Below are 25,994 nucleotides of genomic sequence, written 5' to 3'. Positions count from 1 at the left end.
AGGCCGCCGCCCAATGACCGCGTGGAATAGGGGGGGGAAAGGGCGTGAAGCCCAACCGCAGCGCCATCACGCTTGAGGGCAAAGAGGTTAGGCAGCCGGCATGGCGCTCCGGTCAATAAAATCGATAGCTGGAAGCTGTCTGTGTTTCAGGCAAAGGCGGTGCAGTAGCGGCGCCGCCATTTTCCCCGAAGGCATCTTCCGGTGCCTTTCACCCAAGTTCGGGCAGGAGTTTCCTGAATAACAGCGAAAGGTTTCCGTTAGCCCCGCCGGCGGCCGATTCCTGTTCCCTCCTGGTCTCCCCAGGCACGCTCCGCCCGGGTCCGGCTTGGGCTCCCAAATCCCGGGGCCCGCCAGCGCCCAGCGGCCAAGGCCGGGACCGGGAAAGCCGTGGCGCCGGCTTGTCGGGTCCAATGGCACGGCCTTCGGCTCCGCTCCCCGCGCGGGGACCAGGAGAGGCCGGACCCGGCCGGAGAAGGGGAAGGAGGCCGAGGGCGGTGAGGTTCGGGGACGTGGCCTTGTACTTCTCTCCGGAGGAGTGGGAGTGTCTGCGGCCCGCGCAGAGGGCCCTGTACCGGGACGTGATGCAGGAGACCTACGGCCACCTGGGCGCGCTCGGTGAGGCCCACCCCAGTCCGCTTCCGCGGGACCCGAGGGGATGGAGGAACTGGGGATCGGAGTCCAGAGTGTCCAGGGTCCTGGCCTGCGAAGAGGTTGTGTCGGGCGGGAGGACAGGGGCTTGGCAGGAGATGCCACCGGGTAGATAAGTCTACCCAGCGTTATGTACGACCTGGGCCTCTGACTGATTCTCCTTCCCCAGGGTGCGCAGGTCCCAAACCAGCCCTCATCTCCTGGTTGGAACGAAATACCGATGATTGGGAACCGGCTGCTCTGGATCCACAGGAGTGCCCAAGGCGGGTAACAGTCCAAAGAAGTAAGTGAAAAATGCCTCTGGAGGGCTTGCAGCCCCTAATGACTCAGTCCAGAGTTTCCGTGGCTAGGGGTACCTATGACCCACGCTCCATTTACCGTGTTCGTTTTTACAACTTCAAGGTTCTTGTCTCTTTCATGGTGTCGAGTCCCTCTACCAAAGATTCACTTGTCAGTTTGTAAACTGACCACCTGCAGTTGTCTGTTGTGTAAATGGATCAGTGAGCTTTTCAAAAGAGCTGCAACCCTCCTGCCTCCTTCCCAGGACTCTGTCTCCAGCATGCTTTGAATTGGGCTCTGACTGAGAGAGCCTATACCTCTGAGTTTTCCAGGTTTTGGGTGAAGGGATCTTATGGGGAACAGTGGCCTGGGGTGCAGGGGCCTCTTTTTGCCCTTCTGGCAGAATGACCCCCATCAGTGCAGGAATCTGCAAGTCTCCTCAGGATCAAGCAAGGCTCTGATTAAGGCCATTCAGGTAGAAGGGCCCCCCAGATCCACCTACAGGGGCAGATGCAACTGTCTGGGCTGGAGTTTCTGTGCCAGATTCTCTAAGAGTAGGGCTATCTTTCTAAGATTCAGATCTGACATGATATTTTCTTGCTTAAAACCTTTCAGTTTTTGCCAAGGCAGGTTGTCAAATGTCTGTCAGTTATATCTAAGACACTTGGGGAACTTGGTGAAAATACAGATTCCTGGACCCCATCCCAGAACTACTCATTTACTCTTATGGATGTCTAGGAACATATACATATTTTAATAGCCTCAGTTGCTTCGGATGTACGTTTAGGTTTGGTTCTCACAGTGTTGGTCCTCAGACCAGCAGCAGCAGCAGCAGTATCACTCGGGACTGTATTAGAAAATGCAAATTCCTGGGCCCCGTCCTAGACATGTTGAATCTAAAACTGGGGGTAGGGCCTAGCAGTCTGTTTCATTAAACCCTCCAAATGATTCGGATCACAATAAAATTTGAGAAGCATTGGCCTAAAGGGCCTTGTTACCTAGTCAATGCCAAATCATACCTCATTTGTTTCCACTTCCTGCCTTATACTTACCTCTTCAAAAACTTGAAAAAAAATTTTTTTAATTTTAATTTTTTTATTTTATTCATTTGTTTATTTTTGGCCATGTTATGCGGCATGCGGGATCTTAGTTCCTAGACCAGGGATCGAACCCCTACCCCCTGCAGTGGAAGTGCTGACCTCCAGGGAAGTCCCCAAAACTTTTTTAAAATAATTAATTAATTAATTTTTGGCTGAGTTGGGTCTTTTGCTGCGCGCGGGCTTTCTCTAGTTGTGGCGAGTGGGGCTACTCTTCCTTGCAGTGCATGGGCTTCTCATTGCAGTGGCTTCTCTTGTTGCAGAGCTGGGGCTCTAGACGTGCGGGCTTCAGTAGTTGAGGCTCATGGGCTCTAGAGCGCAGGCTCAGTAGTTGTGGCGCACAGGCTTAGTTGCTCCGCGGCATGTGGGATCTTCCCGGTCCAGGACTCAAACCCGTGTCCCCTGCATTGGCAGGAGGATTCTTAACCACTGCGCCACCAGGGAAGCCCCCAAACCTTTTTTAAAGTCAGCTTAATCTCCTCCAAGAAACCTTCCCTGATTTCTCCAAGCTGGATAAGCGGTTCCTGTAATACCCTCCATATTTCTATAGCCGTATGTCACACTTAGTTGGTTGTCTTTGTCACTAACATTCCTTGAAGACGGGCCGAGTCTGTTTTATAACCTGTAACACTGTAATAGGAAAGAGTAGGAGCCCAGTGTTTGTTAAATTAATTTCTTCTTTGTGTTCCTGTAGAAACCAGAACCAGAAAGAAGAATGAAGAGAAGGAAGTTTTCCCGCCTAAGGAGGCACCCCGCAAGGGGAAGCGAGGCCGCCGGCCCAGCAAACCCCGCCTGATCCCCAGGCAGACATCCGGAGGTCCCATCTGCCCTGACTGTGGTTGTACCTTTCCCGATCACCCGGCCCTGCAGAGCCACAAGTGTGCCCAGAATCTGAAAAAGCCTTACCCTTGCCCAGACTGTGGGCGCCGCTTTTCCTACCCGTCCCTGCTGGTCAGTCACCGGCGGGCACACTCTGGGGAGTGTCCCTACGTTTGTGACCAGTGTGGCAAGCGGTTCTCCCAGCGCAAGAACCTCTCCCAGCACCAGGTTATCCACACAGGCGAGAAGCCCTACCATTGTCCTGACTGTGGCCGCTGCTTCCGGAGGAGCAGGTCCTTGGCCAATCACCGGACCACACACACGGGTGAAAAACCCCACCAGTGCCCCAGCTGCGGGCGTCGCTTCGCCTACCCCTCCCTGCTCGCCATCCATCAGCGCACACACACCGGAGAGAAGCCCTACACCTGCCTGGAATGCAACCGGCGCTTCCGCCAGCGCACCGCCCTGGTCATCCACCAGCGCATCCACACGGGCGAGAAGCCCTACCCGTGCCCGGACTGCGAGCGGCGCTTCTCCTCCTCTTCTCGCCTGGTCAGTCACCGGCGGGTGCACTCCGGAGAGCGTCCCTATGCCTGCGAGCACTGCGAGGCCCGTTTCTCCCAGCGCAGCACGCTGCTTCAGCACCAGCTCTTGCACACGGGAGAGAAGCCCTACCCCTGCCCGGACTGCGGACGTGCCTTCCGGCGGAGCGGTTCCCTCGCCATACACCGCAGCACGCACACCGAGGAGAAACTGCACGCGTGTGACGACTGTGGCCGCCGCTTCGCCTACCCCTCACTGCTGGCCAGTCACCGGCGCGTCCACTCGGGCGAGCGGCCCTATGCCTGCGACCTGTGCTCCAAGCGGTTCGCCCAGTGGAGCCACCTGGCTCAGCACCAGCTCCTGCACACTGGGGAGAAGCCCTTCCCCTGCCTCGAGTGTGGCCGTTGCTTCCGCCAGAGGTGGTCTCTGGCCGTCCACAAGTGTAGCCCCGGGGTCCAGAACTGTAGCCCTAGATCTGCTATAGGGGCGCCTAGCCAGAAAGGCAACGCCCTTTAGAATGGGAAGGACTGTGTAAGTTCATTGTTTTTCCGCGGAGGGGCCCAGAAAAGGGAAGGGGCCCCCGGTCATACAGGGCAGAGTCAGAACTAAAACCCAGGTCTCTTGCTACACAGAGCTGAACTTTATTCTACCACGCTGGCTGCCTTAATACGTGTGTCTAGAACAGACAGTCCCAGTAGGAGAAGTGACATTATTTGGTTAAAGTTTTCCAACCTACCCTATCCTAAAAGAATTTCTGTGTGTGGATATCGGGCTAAAAGTTCTCCCCATCTGATTTACAGGCTTTGTGTTTTCTAGTTTGTGCATGCAGGGATTACCTGTCCCCTCGCATGCAGTCAGGAGGATCCCATTTATGCGGAACAAGATCTCCTCCTCCTCTGCCTCTTCCTCCATGCCAGGTTTAAACAAACCTGGTTTAGCCCCCTTTTGACGATATTCCTGCCAAGTGGTCTTCTGCCCTTTAAAACCTCCCTTGACAGGGAGCTCACTACCTCACAAGGCAGGTCATGTCACTGTGGGACAGCTCTGACAATTAGAAGGCCCTTAAGAACAACATTCTCCTTCCCTGGAAGCCTTGCCCAGTATATGTTTAAAGCTTGATCTACATGGCAGCCCTTCAGAAAACTTAACCACAAATACTCTGCCCCCATGTTTTCAGGTTAATTAGAATTAATTTGGTCAGTCATTCCTTAAAGATAGGTTTTCAAGTCCCACACATGATCTCTCCCCAAACAGGTGCTGGTTTTTCAGTGTCCTTTTTAAAGGATCATACAAAGTAAGCCAGCATCACAGTATACACTATACCTCCTTGGTCTGTACTTGTTTTAACAGCTCTAGATTGCATTGGATTTGGGGGTGGTAACAGTGTACCAGGAATTTATTGGGTTTCAGACACCTAGATACCTAAGCTTTTTCTTTTGTTCTAAAACCACATGCTGTGAAGTAAGTCGTCTGCACCCTGTGTTTGGAAAGTTGGTTCAAGATGGGTCTGGAACATAAGCGCAGTGAGTTTTGGGAGAAGATTAATTTTAAGGAAAAACAGGGGAGCTGTGGTCTAGGCAGCAAGAAGTAGAACCAGGACCAGCTTGTTGTACTTTATCTGGTGGATTTGGATTAGTTCCAGGCAGCCAGTAGCTGGAAAATTCTTGAGAACTGGGTCTCACTCCTCCCTGAGTCTCATCAGAATCAGGAGACACTAGCACAGAACCTTCCATGAGTCCTCTGTGAACATTTTCCATGAAATGAAGTGAGGCCATTCAAGGGGGTTAAAGAGTTAGGTAACTGAATACAAAGCAGGAAGAGTCCGTAGTCATCAAGTTGTGTTCATGCCCTGCCTCCCTCATATAAGCTCCAGACAGCAGCAGCAGCAGCAATGTGTTTTAATTTTGATGTGCCTCCATGGCACCCATTCCTAAGTAGGTGTGCAGTAAAGCTTTACTGAATTAAGTAAACAAGGCCTACCACTTTGCCTTGGGTAGCTATACCAAACTGAATTTCCAAACATGACGTATCTCATGTTCCAACAGCTGGTGTGGGTCATCCTCCTACCCTGTTGCTTCTTCCCTCAGTCCACCTGATATCAGCCCCAGGGGGGTGTAGCTGGGGCACACAGTATTTGTAATTACCTGTTCTGGTATTTAGCAAGTTGCATTGTAACTGTTTGTTTCTCCTTGGATTGATGGGCTACCCCAAAAGCAGGGGTCATACCAGATTGGGTTTCATTAAAATGTCTGATGAATGATTATGTTCTGTGTGGAATTACTGTTTATAAAATGTAAATCTAGTTCCTTGACTAAGTAGACATTTTTACAGTTCTGATGGAAACCTGCCCTTCCCTAGCAGAAACGTATTAGAATTCTGCCTAGCTTCCTGTTTTAGAACTGCCTCTTTTCCCTACTTCTATCACCAGGCTGACCCAACTACTTCCTTACCTAGGAATTTTAGAAATTTCTTTGGGCCTGGATTGTAACTCATAAACTTGGGAGCCGTTGGTAGGCAAGTCCCAGTATGTGGTCCGTGGAGGGCCGAGATGACAGACAAGTTCTTAGGTTTCCCAATGCACTTCAGTCCCAGGATCCCTTTGACAATTAACTGTAGTCAGTGGGAGATCCCAGTATTCTTCCAAGTAATTCTCCCTTCTGCTTCAGGTAGTTTAAGTTGAGTTTCTGTTACTTGCAACCAAAAGAGTTAACTAATCCACAGCCCCAATATGGGTATATCTCCCATCTGCCTTCATGCCTATATGTGAGCTATGAAGAAAAATCACAGTGCTGCTGAGAGGGGCCAGCCTTTCCACTCCATCCTCAGCTGAGCTTTCAACATTGTTTATGTCTTTTATAGCCCCAAACCAGTGACTGCCTTCCCCTTCACTAAGAAAACACAGGAGGTCAAATAGGAACTCCCTTAACATTCCACTCCCTGCTGTGACTCCATATTTACCAGCGTGACCACTCGTACTTGCTTCTGACCCACCTCATGGGAAGTCCCTCATATGCAGAGCTTGTCAGTATAGGTGTGCCTGGATTTTATCTACTTACGCCCTCTCAGGGACTTTGCTCCATCTATTATTCTCTCTTAGTTTTATGGTTTCAGAGTCCCTCTCTGGCCTGGAATATATACATGCCAACCTATAAACATGGTAAAATCTGTCTTTGAAAACAAAGAAATTTCCCTTTGGCCTCAGTCCCCATCTCCTATTTTCAGCTAAGTTTTTTAAAACAACAGTAGCCTACGTTCACTACATCCACTGCGTTTATTCTCTGGCCTACTGCAATAGTATTCTAGCTATTTTGTTGAGCATTTATGATGTGCCACGTACCGTGGCGTTAAGCATTTTATATACATGCCAATCTATAGTTGGTATGAGAACCCCGTAAAGTCAGTGTTAGGAGATGCTCCTCCATGGGTCTCTCACGTTGCCACACATCTTGCTGAGTATGCCAAAAAACACAAGGCTCTGCCCTCAGCAAATTCTCAGACTTGAGCCAATGCCAGACCTAGAGCCCCTTGAATAAGGGAAGGCTGGGTCCCCTTGATGAAGGACCATGTCACCTTGGCAAAGACACTGTAAAACTTCTTCCTACCCTTTTCCCAATGTACCTGCAGCCATCTACCAGGGTGGCTGGGCATGGGAGAAGGGAAGTAACTAGAGTTTTCAGGGATTCTAATTCTTAGAGATCCAAATGAGAGAAATGTATTAAATAAGACAAAATAAAATGTTCTTCCAGAAATAAACCCTTGTATTTGTGATCAACCGATTTGCAACAAAGGTGCCAAGACACTGCAAGGAAAAAGTCTTTTCAACAGGTGGTGCTGGGACATGAAAAAGAATGAAGTTGGGGGACTTCCCTGGTGGTCCAGTCTGAACCTGCCTTAAGAATCTGCCTTCCAATGCAGGGGGCGTGGGTTCAATCCCTGGTCGGGGAACTAAGATCTCACATGCCACGCAGCCAAAAAAAAAAAAAAAAAAAAAAAAAGTAAAAAAAGTAAAATAACTCAGGAAGGACATAAGAAACTGGTAACAGAAGTTGCCTCTAGGGAGGGGAAAGGGACTAGAGGAGAGACTTTTTGTAAAAAATTGAAGCATAATACACAAATAAGTTCACATATCACAAGTGTACAGCTCAATTTTCACAAACTGAACACATCTGAGTAACCAGCACCTAGAACAGGAATCAGAATCTCATCAGCACCCTAGAAGCAAAAAAGGTAACCCTCTATCCCGATTCTTAATAGCGTGCATTAGTTTTGCCTGTTTTTATACTTTATATGAATAGAATCTATACTATTTTGTGTCTGGCTTCTTTTGCTCAACATTCGTCTATAAGATTCATCCGTATTATGCATGTGGTTGTAGATGATTCATTCTCATTCCTGAATGGTATTCCATTTAGTGAATATCCCACTTTGTTTATTCATTCTATTGTTGTGGATAGTTTCCAGTTTTGAGCTATTGCAACTCGTGTTGCTGTGAGCACATGTCTTTCAGTAAACATATGTATTCATTTCTGTTGGGTATACACCTAGGAATGAAATTACTAGGTCATAGGGTATGGCATATTTTCAGCTTTATTATATACTGCCAGCTTTCCAGAGTGACTGTACCAACTGACACTCCACCAGTAGTATAAGAGTTCAACACTTGTGAAACTTACTTTTGACTATTTATTCTTTTGCATTTGGTTATATTATGAAATAAAATGCAGGGACTTCCCTGGTGGCGCAGTGGTTAAGAATCCACCTGCCAATGCAGGGGACATGGGTTCGAGCCCTGGCCCAGGAAGATCCCACATGCTGTGGAGCAACTAAGCCCGTGCGCCACAACTACTGAGCTTACGCTCTAGAGCCCGCGAGCCACAACTACTGAGCCCACATGCCGCAACTACTGAAGCCCGCGCTCCTAGAGCCCATGCTCCGCAACAAGAGAAGCCACCGCAATGAGAAGCCCGTGCACTGCAAGGAAGAGTAGCCCCTGCTCGCCGCAACTAGAGAAAGGCCGCGCGCAGCAGTGAAGACCCAACGCAGCCAAAAAATAAATAAAATAAATTTATTTAAAAATAAGAGTTGTGTACAAATTGAGATGCCTGTGTACTGATCCTCAAAACAACCAACAAAATCTCAATTATGAAAGAAAACAAAACAAAAATGAAGATAGTTTAAGAGACCACTGAGAGGACATGAAGCAGACTAACATTTGCATTGTAGGGTCCCAGAAGGAGGAGAGAGAGAAAGGAACAGAAAACCTATTTGAAGAAATAATGGCTGAAAAGTTCCTTAACCTGGCAAAGGAACCAGACAACCAAGTCCAGGAAGCACTGAGTCCCAAAAAAGATGTACCCAAAGAGACCCACACCAAAGACACATAATTAAAATGTCAAAAGTTAAAGACGGTTTTCAAACTTTCAAAAGCACGGGCTCCAGGCACGCAGGCTTCAGTAGTTGAGGCACATGGGCTCAGTAGTTGTGGCTCATGGGCTCTAGAGCACAGGCTCAGTAGTTGTGGTGCACGGGCTTAGTTACTCCACGGCATGTGGGATCTTCCCAGACCACGGATCGAACCCGTGTCCCCTGCATTGGCAGGTGGATTCTCAACCACTGTGCCACCAGGGAAGCCATGTACACAGTTCTTAACATACATACCAAAAACCTAAAAAATTATGTAGTTGTGATTCTTTTTTTTTTTTTGGCTGCGCTGCGCAGCTTGTGGGATCTTAGTTCCCCAGCCAGCGATCGAACCTGTGCCCCCTACAGTGGAAGGACAGAGTCCTAACTGACTGGACAGCCAGGAAATTCCCAAGATTCTTTTCTTTTCTTTTCTTTTTTAAAATTTATTAATTAATTTACTTAGGCTGCGCCAGGGCTTAGTTGTGACATGTGGGATCTTTAGTTGCGGCATGCGGGCTTCTTAGTTGCGGCATGTGGACTCTTAGTTGTGGAATGAGGACTTCTTAGTTGCGGCATGTATGCAGGATCTAGTTCCCCCACCAGGAATCGAACCCAGGCCCCCTGCACTGGGAGCACAGTCTTACCCACTGGACCACCAGGGAAGTCCCCCATGATTCTTTTCTGAACAGTTATTCCAGTGCCTTTCCAGCTTAAAATGTGGAGGCAAATTTTCCTTAACAGGATATCAAGTGCCCATATCTTCAAATGTTGATACGCTGTTACATCCTAAGTCCCACTAATTCACAATTTAATATCATATACACTACATACTCAAGTTTTCAATCATTCACAGCACATTAACAAAGTTATTAAGAAAACTGGACTACCAGGACCAAAGATGTTACAGAGTGCACAAAATTCTGACCAGGAGAGCCAAGATCAAGGAGTGGTTTGCTTTAGGAAACAATTCTACCAAAAACAACAAGGGAAGGGAAGTAAAGTGTTCAAGGGACCTCTCTGGTGGTCCAGTGGTAAATAATCCGCCTTCCAACGCAGGGGATGCGGGTTCGATCCCTGGTTGGGGAACTAAGATTCCCACATGCCATGGGGCAAATAAGCCCGCATGCCACAACTACTGAGCTCTTGCGCCTCAACTAGAGAGCCTGCGTGCCGCAAACTACAGGGCCCACGTGCCCTGGAGCCCACCCTCCACAACTAGAGAGAGAAAACCCACATGCCACAACTAGAGAGAAGCCCAAGTAGACCGTGCGCTGTAACGAGAAAGATCCTGCATGCCTCAACAAAGATCCCGTGTGCCGCAACTAAGACCCAACGCAGCCAATAAAAAAAAAAGGAAAATAAATAAAATAAAATAAATATTAAAAAAAAATAAAGTGTTCAAGACATTAAATGTACGACTGACTCCAAATTGCCATTTAGTATGCTTTGTATTATAGGATAGAAAAGCTACCCCATCTATGGAATGTTAAGCTGACACCCAAGACAATCAGAACCTCCCATATTCAATATCCCACTATTTTCTGGTTGTACCAAAAAATAAACAACCAGCAAATGACTTCACCTCTTAAAAAAAAGCATTTACAGCAGCAACATGGATGGACCTACAGACTATCATACTGAGTGAAGTAAATCAGACAGAGAAACACAAATATCATGTGATAGCGCTTGTATATGGAATCTAAAAAAATGGTACAAATGAACTTATTTACAAAACAGAAATAGAGTCACAGATGTAGAAAACAAACTTATGGTTACCAGGGGGTATGGGGGGGAGGGATAAATTGGGAGATTGGGATGGACATATACACACTATTATATATAAAATAGGTAACTAATAAGGATCTACTGTATAGCACAGGGAACTCTACTCAATACTCCGTAATGGCCTATATAGGAAAAGGATCTAAAAAAGAGTGAATAGGGACTTCCCTGGTGTGCCAGCCAGACTGCCAAGAGGCTTCTCGAAGCTGGGCTGCCTAGCTGCTGACACTCTCCCCTGCGTTGGAGCTGCTGGGACCCGCGGTGGGGACCCTATTCTTGTTTTTTGGGGATACTTTTTTTTTAATTTTAAATATTTATTTATTTATTTGGCTGCTCCAGGTCTTAGTTGCAGCATGCAGGATCTAGTTCCCTGACCAGGGATCGAACCTGGGCCCCCTACATTGGGAGTGCAGAGTCTTAACCAGGGAAGTCCCCCTTTTTGCTGTTCTGATTGGGCAAATTCCATTTGTCTTCCAGATCACTGGTCTGTTTTGTTTTTTTTTGCATTCTCTGATTTCCTGCTGCTTTCCACTAGTGTATTTTTCGTTTCAGTTAATAAATTCAAAAGTTCTAAATCTTTGTCTTTCATATCTTCTAGCCCTTTGGTGATTTCCTCACAGATTACCTCTCTGGATTCATCCACTTTTCTCCTGAGTTCGATGAGCATTTTTATGACTGTTACTTTGAATTCTTTATCTGATAAACTGCTTGTCTCCACTTTGTTTAGTTCTTTTTCTGAGGTTTTCTCTTGTTCTTCTCTTCTGAAGATATTCTGTAGTTTCTTCATTTTGCCTAACCCTCTGTGTTCATTTCTACGTAAATCACCTTCATCTCCCAGTCTTGAAAGAGTGGCCTTACGTAGGAGGTGTCCTGTGGGGCTCAGTGGTGCAATCTCCCCTGATCAACAGAGCCAGGTGCTCCAGGGGTATCCCCTGTGTGGGCTGCATGTGCCCTCCTGTTGCGGTTGGGCAGCAAATGTTGCAGGTGTGCTGGTGGGTGAGGTTGGTGCCCTGGGTCCTCAGGGGAAAGCAGGGGCAGGGCGCGTGGTGTTAGCTAGGCTGATGGAGAGTGATAGAAATAGTGCTCACCAGCACCAGGCCAGCTACGTGGAAAGAAAGTGAAAACAAATGACGTCTGCCAGTGCTTCCACCCCCAGAGAAAATTCCACCAGATCCCTGCCCCTCCGGTGCATGCCCTGAAATTAGTCAATGAATCTCCTTCTTGTATGACCCAGGCGCTTTTCAAGCTGCTGCCTCTGTGCTAGGACTTGGAGCGAGTGAGTTTCTGCGAGAGTCCTTTAATAATTGAGTCTCTTCCCTTTCCCACGGCCCTCGGGCTCTCCCAGATGTAAGCCCTGCTGGTTTTCAAAGCCAGATGTTATGGGGGCTTGGCTTCCCGGTGCAGGTCTCCCAGGCTGGGGAGGCTGATGTGGGACTTGGACCCCTTGCTCCTCAGGGGGGACCTTTGCGGTTGTGATATCCCTCCTGCTTGTGGGTTGCCCCACGGGAGTGGGGGAGGTTCTCACTAGACCAGGACTCTGCCCTTCCTACCTTTCGCGACGTGGCCTTTTCCTTATATCCTTAGTTGTAGAAAATCTGTTGTGCTAGTCTTCAGGTCAGTTCTTAGAGGTAGTTGTTCTATATGTAGCTGTAGTTTTGGTGTGTCCTGGAAGGAAGTGAGCTCAGGATCTTCCTACTCCACCACCTTGACCCAGAATTGAAAAGAATCTTAAGATATGATCTGACTCATTCCTCAGTGTTATTATTCATTTATGAGCTGTAATTTGAACACAGGTTTTCTGATTGAGGCAGGGTCCAGATAGTGTTATAATTACAATTACAACTATAAGCTCCTATTTATTGAGTACTTTGTGCAAGGCGCTACCCTAAGCACTTAGCTGAACCTAAGTTCAACCGAAACGGGAGCCAGAAGATGACTCTGAATCCGGCTCTGCTGCCCCGTGAGCAGTCACCTGCCCCGTCACTCAAGTTTCAGCGTCTGTAAAAGGGGAGACATCTGTGACCTTGGAGCACGGGCCAGATCAAATACTGGGTAGGAACCCATTTCCACAGCTCACAGGGTTAGCCCTGCCCGAGTACCAGAGCTCACTCCCTTACCTCCAGAACCCGCCTCAGTCTTGCCTTTGGGCTTTTACTCACCTCCAAGCCCCGGACCTGCCCATAAGAGGTCTCATGAGAGTAGCAGAAATGAGTACCTTTACTCCGTTAGAACCTCTCTCTTAGATGCCAGACCCAGAAAAGCCAGATGAAGAGAAATCCTGCACCGCCGGCCACCTTCGGATCTGCAGCTACTTCACTCTCGGCCTTTCAAACAGACCGCTCCGGAAAGACCAATCAGAGCCTTCCTTCTTCCCCTAGCGACCGGCGCTGTCCAATCAACGCACGCTATCTCTCCACGGTTACGCCGTGGAGTCCAACCTCCCTTCCGGTTTGCCCCTTGGCATGGAAGGGCAGATAAGAAAGGCGAGGGATGTTGAGGCCGGAGGGGCACCATCTTAGTTAAGGGCAGGCCTGTGGGCCCTTCAGGACTTTTTCCGAGGAAGGGCGGAAACAGGTAATTGCGTTTCCACATTTTCCGGAAGCCTCTCTGCGAAGCACAGAAGGGTTTCCCATGGTGCCGCCCCCGGTCCGGTTCCCGGTGGCGGATGTGCCCGGGGAGGCCAGGACCGGGCGGACGAGGGAAGGCAGCCCAGGGGCCGTGAGGTTCGTCGCATGTGGCCGTGTACTTCTCCCCGGAGGAGTGGGGGCGTCTGCGGCCTGCGCAGAGGGCCCTGAACCGGGACGTGACGCGGGAGACCTATGGCTTCCTGGGCGCGCTCGGTGAGGCCCGGCCAGGACCCAGTAATCTGTGGGAGGCGGGGACTGATGCGCCCAGAGGCGATGGGCTGGAAGTGTGGAGCACTGAGCAAGCGCCCTCAGTTCTCCTCCCGGGTTCTCAGCCAAGCCCAGTGTTTTCCTTTGTGAGGATTTTCAGGCCCCAAACCCGCTTTCATCTTTTAGGTGGAAAGAGAGGTGGAGGCGTGAAGCCCAGAGGCCCAGGATCCAGATCCCTGCAGCTGTCAGCAGAGACGAGGGAAAGGTCCTGCACTTCAAACCCCAGGTCGTGACCTTTGAGAACCTCCTCCCCCACTCGGAGCCTCAGCACACACTGCCCACTCTAGAGACCCTCCGTGTCTCCCTGCACCTGATCTGCAGAAAGGGCTCAACAGAACAGCTAAATTGAAACTGGTAGCACTCTTCGGGCCGCGTTGCCACCATCTCTTAGGAAGGCACGTTCCAGTTCCGGTTCTGGTGCACCTTCAGCCACCCGCGACTAGTGTTCAGTTCTCGGGCTGAGGCTCCTGGTCCCTCTTCCAAGTCCCACTTGAGGTTACTTCACTGAAAACCATTCACCTAACTGGCTTTTCTTTCTGGATTATTTTCTCCCTTAGTGCATTCTGCTTTCTGGACTGTATCTCTCCCGCTCCTCAGAGACGGAGTACCCTAGATTCAAGAGCCTATTAAAGGAGCTGGTGCTCCCTGGAATAGAGGGCACGCTTTGGGCCTGTCCGCACTGGGGAAGCTCATCCAAGGATTCTGTCTTTTAGCCAGAGCAGGTCAAGTAGCTAGCAAAGACACACATGTGGTGTCAAGCCTCTGTTGGCATTATTTGGTCTTGAAGACTTAGAGGTGGCCGTAAAGAGGACAGTGGCTTCAGGTGAGGAACTCTCCTGCTCCACACTTGCTCTGCACATGGTGCACAAAGGTATCAAACTTAGTGAGCTTAAAGGGTTTTTTCTCCAAACTTTTATGAACTAGTAATTGCAATGTGTTTTTTTTTCCCCAGATATTTGCATGTTTCCTGGATTTTGCATCTTTTGAATAAAGATGTATTCTTGGGCCACAGCAGCTGGAAATATGATGCTGGGGAATTTTTTTTTTTAAAGAAGGAGTATATTACTTGTGATTAGAGTTGAAATCAAGGCATAGTTATCTTCCGTCTTAATTTTTACTGTAATGTTTGTATGTGTCAACAGTTGAGAGGTCTTTCTGACCTATTTAGATTTGCTAGCCCTACTTTAGAACAGGAAACTCTTGAAGGAATAAAAGCAAGGAGGTGGGGGGGACTAAGCATGTCTGCATGTCAGGAGTGGTGCTGGGCGGCTCAAATTATCTTTTGACCAAAAGACTGCTTCTCCAAATACCTGGGTTCCAAAGATGATTATTAATGGGAACTGACGGTTATTTTTACTTCACCACATAGCCTCTCCTGAATTGGTAGACCTGGATTCCAGGTTCAGCTCAGTCCCCACTAGCTGTGTGGCCTTAAGCATATTATATTATTACATTATTCAGATGTAAACTGACAAGTAAAATTTAAGAACTATAATGACCTCCTGCATGTTTCCTAACTTCTCATAATTATCTGATCAAGATTCTTCAACAAACATTTACAGTTTGGTGGGCAATAAAACAATCTGAAAGCATCGTTTTTGTATTTTTATAATGATTGGCAGGAAAAACATGACACCAACCACTTATGAGCAAACAGTTTTAGTCTTGAACGTTGCAATCTGATGGTTAACAGCCAAGTTTACTGTACTTAGCTCCATCTTCTTAAGTTTTCTCCATCCCTAGTGCAAAGAGAAGTGATTTACAACATAGTACCTGAATAAACAGAAGTATTTTTTGGTCCAAGTGAAATGCTTTACAGCTTCTCTTTACATAAAGTTGATTCCCTGTTTTGTTTTTAAATAAATGTATTTATTTATTTTTGGCTGCATTGGGTCTTCGTTGCTGCGCACGGGCTTTCTCTAGTTGCGGCGAGCAGGGGCTACTCTTCATTGCAGTGTGCGGGCTTCTCGTTGCGGTGGCTTCTCTTGTTGCAGAGCACGGGCTCTAGGCACGCGGGCTTCAGTAGTTGTGGCACGCGGCTCAGTAGTTGTGGCGCACGGGCTTAGTTGCTCCGCGACATGTGGGATCTTCCTGGACCAGGGCTCGAACCCGTGTGCCCTGCATTGGCAGGCGGATTCTTAACCACTGCGCCACCAGGGAAGCCCCTGATTCCCTGTTTAAAAGGAGACTTATTTCTGAGGATCTGTTTTTTTCCTTACTCCATTTCTACACTGTTCACACAGTGAAGTACCTCTAGAACTCAAAAAGTTTTAAAATAAGCACATAATTGTTGAGGCAAAATCAGCAGAAGTCACACTTAAAGCCAGAAAGTATTTCAGGTGAAAATCAGCAAGGACAAGGCCAGAAAATATAAAGCCGAAAAGGCACTAGCATGATCAGCAAAGAACATTTCTGAACACAAAGGGGAGATTCAGCATGTAGGGCAGGCAGGAGGGCAAGCAAGGAATTGTTCCAAGACCAGACTGTGGGCTGCTGCCAACAGAGACCTGGTAGATCTCATCCATCTGTTATCTCCAGTGACCGGCCCCACGCTTAGCAACTAGAGTCTGCATCCTGCCTGACTGCAGAAATATTCCAAAGGTGGGAGTGAAAACATCTAGCACCTGTAGTCAGTCCAGTGCAAGCCATTAAGATGACCCGTCTCAACTCAAAAATAGGAAGACACTGAGTCTAGGAAGCAGAGGATACAACCCAAGGGCAGGGAGGGAAGACCCTGGATGACAGCTGAGGCCCAGTCTGTTTTGGAGAGAGGACTGAGGGCCCAAGGAGGGAGATTTCCCAGGGGAAAAAAAATGGGGATTTGAGATTTGATGCTCTCCTTGGTAATTTGCAACAACTTAAAGAAGCAGAGCAGATAACACAAGGAGAAAGGACAATTATAAAATTGAAGAAAAGCAAACAGTTGACAAGAAAGGAAGTATAATAATAGCATATATAGGAAATGTTATTTACAATAATTTATTGCAATGGGCTTCCCTGGTGGTGCAGTGGTTAAGAATCCTCCTGCCAATGCAGGGAACACGGGTTCGAGCCCTGGTCTGGGAAGATTCCCACATGCCACAGAGCAACTAAGCCTGTGCGCTACAACTACTGAACCTGTGCTCTAGAGCCTGCAAGCCACAACTACTAAGCCCACGTGCCACAACTACTGAAGCCCGCGCGCCTAGAGCCCGTGCTCCGCAACAAGAGAGGCCACCGCAATGAGAAGCCCACGCACCGCAATGAAGCGTAGCCCCTGCTCGCCACAACTAGAGAAAGCCCGCATGCAGCAACAAAGACCCAACACAGCCATAAATAAATTAATTAATTAAAAAATAATAATTTATTGCATTAAGTATGTTGGGAAAAGAGGTCAAGGGTATGGGGCTAGAAATTAAGTATCAAGTATCATAGCAAGGTGCCCATAGTGTCTAAAATGAGTATACCAAGAAAAAGCAATTTTTTAAAAAAGTGTATTTTTAAATGAAAGCTCCAGAATAAATGGCTAAGAGTGAAGTGTATTGAATCAGTTTAGGAAGATGAAAAATTTCCGGAATGGATGGTGGTGATGGTTGCATAACACTGTGAATGTACTTAATACCACTTAACTTAAAAATGGTTAAAATGATTTTTTAAAAGAGGTTAAAATGATAACTTTTATGTTATGTATATTTTATCACAATTTTTAAAAAAAGGAATGATGTTCAGATACACGTTACAACATGGATGAACCTTGGAAACATGATATTAAGTGAAATAAGCCAAACACAAAAAGATGAAAAACTGTATGATTCCACTTTTATGAGGTACCAAGAATAGTAAATTCCAAGAGAAAAAGTAGATTGGAAGTTACCAGGGGTGGGGAGGGGGCTTGGGGGGGGTGGGAGGAAAGGAATGGGGAAGGACTGTTTAACGGGTTCCAGGTTTTCTTTTGTGAGGATGAAGATCATGTTTTGGAAAATGACACTGGTGATGGTCGCCCAACATTGTGAATGTAATTAATGCTACTGAATTGAAAACTTAAAAATGGTTAAAATTTTCTGCCATATATCACAATAAAAAAGTATGTATTGATTGGAAAGGAACCATTCAGGGGTGATACCAATGTCCTACATCTTGTTTTGGGTGATGGCATACATTTGTCAAAGCTCGACGGATTTCACACTGAAGATCCGTGCATTTTACTGTATATGCAATATAATTCAAGTTAATAAAGAGTTTAAAGTAGTTACCTCTAGAGAACAGGGGGAATGGGTAGGGAGGCTGCCTTTTTCATTACAAGCCTTTTGTATTACTTTTTAAAAACCGCGTACGTTAGTTATTTTGCAAAAACTTAAAAAGTAATTTAAAACCTCCCCATTCCAATTCCAGCCTCACCAAGCACCTTCCTTCGCCGGCGGCTCCAGTCCAGAAAATGAGCGAGCGGAACTGCCGGTGCAAGGAGTCGGGTCGGCTCCGCAGCTGTGCACCCAAGTGTAAACGTGTACCTGGTCTCTACCTCGGCTGCCCCCAGGGTTTGGCCAGGTGTGTGCGTCTTCCCGCAGGGGCGGATCCCGCTGCCGGGAGGCGCAGAGGGAGACCATCGAGTTCTAAGTCCCGAGCTCCACAAACGCCGAGATCGTTGGTGGGTTCCAGATCCCGCCTACAGAGACTTCCGGGCGGAAACGCCCCGCCAGTCCCGCCTCGCGGCACAGCCGCTTCCTGCTGTCGCGGCCAATCACCGGCCGCTGTGCAACGCGGCCAGCGGGAGTGCTGGAAGCCGCAGGCACGTCCATCTTTCTTGATGGCAGGAAAGCTCCCCTCGGCTCCCCCTCCGTTAAAACTCACCTGCACGGCCATTGTATTTAAGGGCAAGTGGACAATGAGAAGCCAGACCGGCGCCATGTTTGATACTGTCAAGGGACGGCGCCCTTAAGGGCAGCCAGTGACAACTGAAGCCAGGATGTCGCCATATTTTCTGAAGGCACCTTACGGGTCCCTTAACCCGGGTGTCTGTGTCCAAGCTGCCATGAAGTGACTAAAAACCGAGGGTGTTTATTTGTCCCCATCAGAACCCCGAATCCCAAACAGCCAACCCTGCTACTTCGGTTCCCTCGGCTGAGTTCGGAGGCCAAGGCTGGGCGGGGCCCCGGGCTCGGGAGCCCTTCCTGTGGACGACGAGAGCTGAGGCCGGGCGCGGGGAGCAGGCGGCAGCTGCTCGGGGCTGGAGGCCTCATGGCGCCGCCCCCGGCCCCGCTCCTGGTGCTGAGACCGGGGGAGACCGGGCCTGACTGCAAGAAGCCTGTGGCCGTGAGCTTCGCGGACGTGGCCGTGTACTTCTCCCTGGAGGAATGGGGGTGTCTGCGGCCCGCGCAGAGGGCCCTGTACCGGGACGTGATGCGGGAGACCTACGGCCACCTGGGCGCGCTCGGTGAGGCCCCGGGTTAGAGTCCGCCTGCTCCTTCACTGGGGTTCACAGGGGAGATGATATAAGGACCCAGAGGATTGTGAGGCCTAATCCCGCACTATTCCACCAACACCACCAGCCACTTCCCATCCCCAGCGCTTCAGGTACCCTCTCGGGAGTCCTTCCATCCCGCATCCGCTTCCTTCAGGCAGGAGCACTGCAGACCCTGTCCAGGTTGAGCCTAAATTCTGAGGAGGTGACCTCACCCTGACAGGGGGATGCCATCTTCCCAGGGCAGCCTCTCAGGCCAGCACTGTGATCCCTGTTCTCTCCCAGGATTCCCAGGCCCCAAACCAGCCCTCATCTCTTGGATGGAACAGGAGAGTGAGGCTTGGAGCCCCGCCGCCCAGGATCCTGAGGAGGGGGAAAGCCTGGGAGGAGCTCTGAGAGGTGAGGGATGGTCCCAAGTTTCCCCCAACCCCAGTATTCCAGGGCTTCCTGTCTAGCAGTGTTTTCTTTCAGATCGCCACCTCCAGCATCCCTAAAGGAATGAAAGGGTCAACAGATGTTGGATACGGGAGAAGGAAAAGAGGCAGACCTGATAACAAATTTTTCAGAATTTGGTACAGTAGTCGAGACCAGAGTAAGATAATCAGGAGCCCAAGTCTGAGACTCCCTCTGGTAGAAGCGCTGCTCATTCTCCCCTTTTCAGGAACAACTAAAATCCCCTAAGAATGAAAGCAGCTTCAGGTCTGCTTTTCACATTCTCAAACAAGGCAAAGCAGTAATTGGCCAGTAATTGACAACTTTGCTCTTCTCCTTTCACCATCCTTCAGCAGAGTGATCTTGAGCAAATATCTTTACTCCTCTGTAAATGTCTTAACCCTACAAAAAATTGAGAAATCACAAATAATAATAGCTACTGCTTATTTATTTATTTTGGCTGCATTGGGTTTTTTTTTTTAAGCATTTTTTTTTTAATTGAACCATCTTTTTCCCTTTATTTATTTATTTATTTATTTATTTATTTATTTATTTATTATTTATGGCTGTGTTGGGTCTTCGTTTCTGTGCGAGGGCTTTCTTTAGTTGCGGCAAGTCGGGGCCACTCTTCATCGTGGTGCGCGGGCCTCTCACTGTCGCGGCCTCTCTTGTTGTGGAGCAAAGGCTCCAGACGCGCAGGCTCAGTAGTTGTGGCTCACGGGCCTGGTTGCTCCGCGGCATGTGGGATCTTCCCAGACCAGGGCTCGAACCCGTGTCCCCTGCATTAGCAGGCAGATTTTTCAACCACTGCGCCACCAGGGAAGCCCTGCATTGGGTTTTAATTGCTGCGCGTGGGCTTTCTCTAGTTGCAGCGAGCGGGGGCTACTTTTCCTTGCGGTGCGTGGGCTTCTCATTGCTGTGGCTTCTCTTGTTGTGGAGCAGAGGCTCTAGGCGTGCAGGCTTCAGTAGCTGGGGCATGTGGGCTCAGTAGTTGCAGCGCGCGGGCTCTAGAGCGCAGGCTTGGTAGTTGTAGCTCACGGGCTTAGTTGCTCCGGCATGTGGGATCTTCCCGGACCAGGGATGGAACCCGTGTCCCCTGCATTGGCAGGCGGATTCTTAACCACTGCGCCACCAGGGAAGTCCTGCTATTGCTTATTGAGCATTTACTAAGTACTTAAGATACTTTTACTCATTTAATCCTCCCAACAAACTTGTGAACTAAAGAAACCATTATGATTCCCATTTGACACGTGAGGAAGCAAGGCCCAGATAAGTCATTCTTAAGAGATTTGAACCCTGTTTACCATCCTTCAGAGCCTGTGTGTTAATCACTGGGCAGTACTTTTCTGGCACTTCCTTAAGTAAAAGCATCCTATAACCTAAGACGATATAAGCGAATGTGTTTTAAAATGTAACTTGATTCCTGTTTCCTAGGAGATGTCCCAAACAAAAAGGAAGAGGAACCCGAGACAGGGCCAGGAGCCAAAGAATCCAAAAAGACTCCTGGGAAGGAGAGGCCTGAAGAGCTGGTTAAAAACAATCTTGACTCAACCATCAGCGAAACCTCGTCAAGAGCACAGCCACCCAGGAAAGCTGCCTGTGACCAGAGCGCAGGTGCGCAGCCTCCGGTCCTGGTGCCCAGCGTAGATGCTCAGGCCAGCCAGCGGCGCCACGTGTGTGCAGACTGCGGCCGCCGCTTCACCTATCCCTCGTTGCTGGTCAGCCACCGGCGCATGCACTCGGGTGAGCGGCCCTTCCCCTGCCCCGAGTGTGGCATGCGCTTCAAGAGGAAGTTTGCCGTGGAAGCGCACCAGTGGATCCACCGCTCCTGCTCTGGGGGCCGGCGGGGCCGGAGGCCCGGAATCCGGGCTGTGCCTCGGGCCCCGGTCCGAGGTGACCGGGACCCGCCGGTGCTGTTCCGGCACTACCCGGACATCTTTGAAGAGTGCGGGTGAGTGGCTCCCGCTGGCTGGGCTTGAACCTGACCTCAGCGCTAAGGACTAACTGGGCCCTGAGGGAAGCTCCTGACTCAGGGATTTGGGACCCAAAATTCATCCCTTGGTTTTCCCTCAAGGATCCCTCTAGTTTCCAAACTTGTAAAAACAAAAGTGCCTCTAAAGATTCAAAGAGATTAAACTTGACACGTTCTCTCCCTAGTCTTTCTAAAAAAATGAAGAGAGTGAGATGCTGGACTTCTCTCAAAGTGTTATCTCAGTAGCAGGTGCAACCAAGATCATGTGCAAACACTGTCTCCAAAAAAAATCCCCGCTGCTTATCTGCAGCAGAGGTAAATGCTATGGGGGACTAAGGCCAAGGAGGAGGCCTCAGATGTAGGGCATGGTCTAGCTCCAGGTAACTGACACCAACAGGAGGCTCAGGCAGTGAAGTGGGTGGAAAGAATACAGAAGCACCGGGTGCAGACCTAGTCTCTGCAACTTGCCCCCAGGGAATAGCTGGTAAGTCACATGCTTTCCCTGAGCCTCAGCTCCTTCATCTGTAAAATGAGGATCAATAATATCTACCTCAAAGGGTTACTGTGAAGACTGAAATTGTAACAAGATAATATGTATAACACAGTAAATGTGCAATAAACATTTGTTGAAACACAATTGAAAATGATTGTTGATATTTTACACTTCAGACCTTGAAAAGAAGTCTGCTAAGGAGTCAGGGATGGATAGCAACAGCTGTGTTTCACAGATGAGTAAACTGAGGATCAAAGTTTCATCGCTACAAAGCAGCAAAGCTGGAAACTGGCACTGTGCCCACACATATCTACCACTTCCTATGAGCAGTCAGATCTGGGCAGAACAGGGGTCAGGGGCTCAGGTGAGGGTGAAGTGAGGGAGCCAGTCTCACCTGTCTGGGGGAGTCTCAGCAGGAAAATGAGAGCCCCGCCAAGGCCAGAGACCTTTGCAGTCAACATTCAGTGACCATACATTGAGTGGCTTCTGTTGGAGAGACTGCCAGGTGATAAGGGAATCCCAAGATGAGGAAGGCTAATTTCCTTTATTCAGCAAACACCGTCTGAAGACTCTGGAGTTCTGTGCAGGGCGCCAGGGACACACTGACTCAAGTCCAATGTTCAAGACAGTGATTTGGGCTGTGATGGAGGAAGTCCAGAGGCACCATTTAACCCATCCTGGTTGGTGATATGCCAGGAAGTGTAGCTTGGAGAAGGAAGTGGTTGTGCTTCCCATAGCATTAAGAGGAATTGGTATGTAGTGAGATTTTCAGGCAGAGGAAGCAGTGAAGGAGGCTTATTTCCTAAAAAGGATAAAAGAGGGACACAGCATGGAGTAAAGGTTAAGGGCATGGGTTCTGGAGTCAGACTGTCTGGGTTCAGATCCTGACTCAGTTGCTTTACAGCTCTGCAGTCGTGGGCAAATCACTTCTTGCTCCAAGTTACCTCTCTCTGCCTTAGTTTCTTCATCTATAAAACCTAGATAATAATAGCACCTACCTGATAAGACTGACATAACGATTAAATGAGATAACATAGAACGGTGCCTTGCATATTAGTGTTTAATAAACATTGGTTATTGTTATTATTCAAATACAACACAAAATAATATGTGAGGAGGACCAAGAGGAGACCGAGGAAGGTTTTCTGGAGGAGGTGGTTCAAACTGGCCTTGAAGGATGAGAAAGATTTCAACCAGGATGGGCATGTATAGGGAATGGTTGGCAGTTCCACTTGATTGAAACATAAAGACTGAAAGTAAAGAATAATGGATGACAGATGCAGCCGGAGAAGTGGGACCAATCTGGGAGGACCACAGATCCCAGCGGGGACCTTGAAGTTCACCCTGTAGGCACTGAGGAGCCATAGAAAATCCCTGAGCAGTAGCAAGGCTGTTTGACAGGTCCCATCGGACGTCTTTGCCGGGACTTCCCTGGTGGTCCAGTGGTTAAGAATCCATCTTGCAATGCACGGGACGCCGGTTTGATCCCTGGCCAGGGAACTAAGATCCCGCATGCTGCGGGGCAACTAAGTCCGTGCACCACAACTACTGAAGCCCGTGTGCCCTAGAGCCCGCGCACCGCAGCTACTGAACCCACATGCTACAACTACTGAAGCCCGCGTGCCTAGAGCCCGTGCTCCACAACGAAGAGTAGCCCCTGCTCGCCGCAACTAGAGAAAGCCTGCACCCAGCAACGAAGACCCAACGCAGCTGAAAAAAAAGAAAAGAAAAACCAACCAACCAGACAAAAAACAACAACAACAAAATATCTACTAAGCATTTACCATGTACTAGGTACTATTCTAAGTGCCAAGGTATAGCAAGGAAAACAGACATAGGCATCCTCTTGGACTTTACATTCAGGTAGGGTGGGGAGAGACAAGTGATAAGCCAGTACATACATAAGACAAAGTACTGTAATTGCAAATAACAAGCACTACAAAGGAACTAAAACAGAGGACATGCTGGAAGTGCCTGCTGTGGGGGGATACCTAGGCCGGGCCTTGGTGAGGAGGAGACGTTTGAGCTGAGATCCAAAGGATGAGAAGGAGCCAAAGGGCCGCTCAGCGTGGCCAGAAAAAAAAAAAAAAAAAAAGGAGCCAAGGGGAACCGGGTAGGGTCACAGGATGTGGGAGTGGGGGAGGGCAGGGTTTCAGAGGCCGGGGGGCTGGGGGCAGGGAGTGGGAGAGAGGGGTTTCTAAACAGGGACCGGCAAGTGCCAAGTTCTGAGGTAGGGATGAATTTGGGTGAGGTGCCGAAAATGAGTTTGGAGGCAGGGGAAGGGGGGTGGGGAGTGGGAAAGGGGCAGGTCACAGAGCTCTTGCTTGCCATGATGCGAAGTTTGGATCTGATTCTAAATATACTGGGAAGCCACTGGATCATTTCTGTTCTTGTCTTGTGGTAAAATATATATAACAAAATTTACCATTTTAAATATTTTTAAGTGTAGAGTTTAGTGGCATTAAGTACATTCACGATGTTGGGCAACCATCACCACTATCCCACTCCAGAACTTTTTCATCTTCCCCAACTGAAACTCTGTACCCCTTAAACAATAATGCTCTATTCCCCCTTCCCCCAGCCCCTGGCAACCACCATTCTACTTTCTGTCTTTGTGAATTTGACTACTTTAGGGACCTCATATAAACCACTCGGGGGTTTTAAGCAGAGTGTCAAGGGTCAAGGCAATCTGATTTGCATTTTAAAAACCCACTCTGGCTGCTCTGAGAGTGGACGGCAGTGGTGCAATAGAGTGGAAACGGAGAGTAGCTGAAGGGCTGGAGGTAAACACTGGAAGATGAAGGGACAGGGCCTGTCCAGGGCTGCACGTGGGGGCTGGGTCATTGGAGGGGCACCAGGACGGTGATAAGGTTTCTGGCTGAGTGACGAGGATGGAGGGGCAGTTCCTGGGGTGGACCTGGGCGTGATGACAGGGTGGACTGCGGCATCTTGGAGCTGGCGGGGAGCTCTTGGAGCTGTCTGGTCCAATGTTTGAAGCAGGGTTTGGGAAGCCGAGGGCGGGAGGGGACTCTCTGGGGCACGGGGAAGAACACTGGTTCCCATCTCATGGGAATACTGTTCCACAGAATACACCCTGAGAAAGGCTGAGGCCCGGAGAGGGGAAGGACCTGGCTTAGACCACACAGTTGAGTTAGTGGCAGAGGCAGGCCTGGAACCTAAAGCTCCCGATTTCTCAGCTGATGCTCTTGATCTTTTCACTACACCAGGCTGCAGTGCCGGATGGATGGGAAAGGCAAAGGGCTGGATGCCCAGAGACCAGGTAGGAGACCCCAGGCCTAAATCAGCAACGGCCTGAGCAAGAGCTGCTACAGGGTGCCTTTGTGAAGCCTGTCACCCTCCTGCAGGGCAATTTCACATACCTCCCAAGCACTCGAATGATATATTTTTTTCCCCGTGACTTGACCCCTAAGCACAATCCTTTTAGTGCTTAGAGCGCATCATTTTAATTTTTTCTCTTTACATTTAATACAACAGTATGGAATTGCATAGGTGACCAGAAGCAGTTCTTCTGACTTCCTAGGTCCCTGCTTCTTGCCCTACCCCACATTACAACTGCATACCTGGCCTAAAATCCCACCTGTCTCTGGTTGCTGACATTGTGCCTTCAATAATTGGAGACATCATGGCATGGGTTCTGGAGTCAGAACCCTCACTAGCTGTGTGGCCTGGGGCAAGGTCATTCCTCTGCGCCTCAGCTTCCTGATCCAGAAGGGTACCTATCTCTGAAGTGTTGTGAGGGTTAATTGAGTTAACAGGCAAAAGCACTTGGAACAGAGTCTGGCCTGCAGTAAGTGATCGATCAAGATAAGCTAATATTATTAATGTCTTAGTCACATCACAGAACCAAATGCAGCTCTTGCATAGTCGGCCACTGTTCTGTTAGGGGAGCTTGGAATTGGAAGCACATTTAGATGGAGCATGAAAGCAAACGGGTCCTGTCATCCAGTAACTCATCTAACTTTTTTCTTTTTTTTAACATTTTTTTTTGGCCACACCCAATGGCATGTGGAACTTCCCCAACCAGGGATCGAACCTGTGCCCCCTGAATTGGAAGGTGAAGTCTTAACCACTGGACCACGAGGGAAGTCCCTAGCCTTTTTTTTTTAAAATAAGTTTATTTAAAATTTTTTATTTATTTAGTTTTGGCTGCGTTGCAGCGAGCTGGGGCTATGCT

General features: G+C 48.8%; 1 protein-coding gene and 2 long non-coding RNA genes across 3 annotated transcripts; 2 read left to right on the top strand and 1 right to left on the bottom strand.

Moving 5' to 3' along the window:
- The first annotated feature begins 81 nt into the window (after window positions 1-81).
- On the top strand, window positions 82-21,936 carry ZNF688 (zinc finger protein 688). Its single transcript, XM_068524788.1, has 7 exons — window positions 82-615; window positions 818-931; window positions 2,719-3,899; window positions 18,010-18,230; window positions 18,451-18,875; window positions 19,188-19,301; window positions 20,769-21,936. Exons 1-7 carry the CDS (start codon window positions 411-413, stop codon window positions 21,287-21,289), a joined length of 2,781 nt encoding a protein of 926 aa, XP_068380889.1. The 5' UTR covers window positions 82-410; the 3' UTR covers window positions 21,290-21,936.
- On the top strand, window positions 13,166-14,120 carry LOC137749864 (uncharacterized). The gene is made up of 2 exons (XR_011070305.1): window positions 13,166-13,411; window positions 13,592-14,120. It is a non-coding gene; the product is annotated as an uncharacterized lncRNA (long non-coding RNA).
- On the bottom strand, window positions 15,313-18,099 carry LOC137749865 (uncharacterized). The gene is made up of 2 exons (XR_011070306.1): window positions 17,843-18,099; window positions 15,313-15,638 (listed from the first exon to the last, which is right to left on the bottom strand). It is a non-coding gene; the product is annotated as an uncharacterized lncRNA (long non-coding RNA).
- Window positions 21,937-25,994: the final 4,058 nt, after the last annotated feature.

This window comes from Eschrichtius robustus, chromosome 16 (assembly GCF_028021215.1).
Source record: "Eschrichtius robustus isolate mEscRob2 chromosome 16, mEscRob2.pri, whole genome shotgun sequence".
Lineage (NCBI taxonomy): Eukaryota > Metazoa > Chordata > Mammalia > Artiodactyla > Eschrichtiidae > Eschrichtius > Eschrichtius robustus.
The sequence above is the reverse complement of the archived record's forward strand: the minus strand, read 5'-3'. Positions and strand labels throughout refer to the sequence as shown.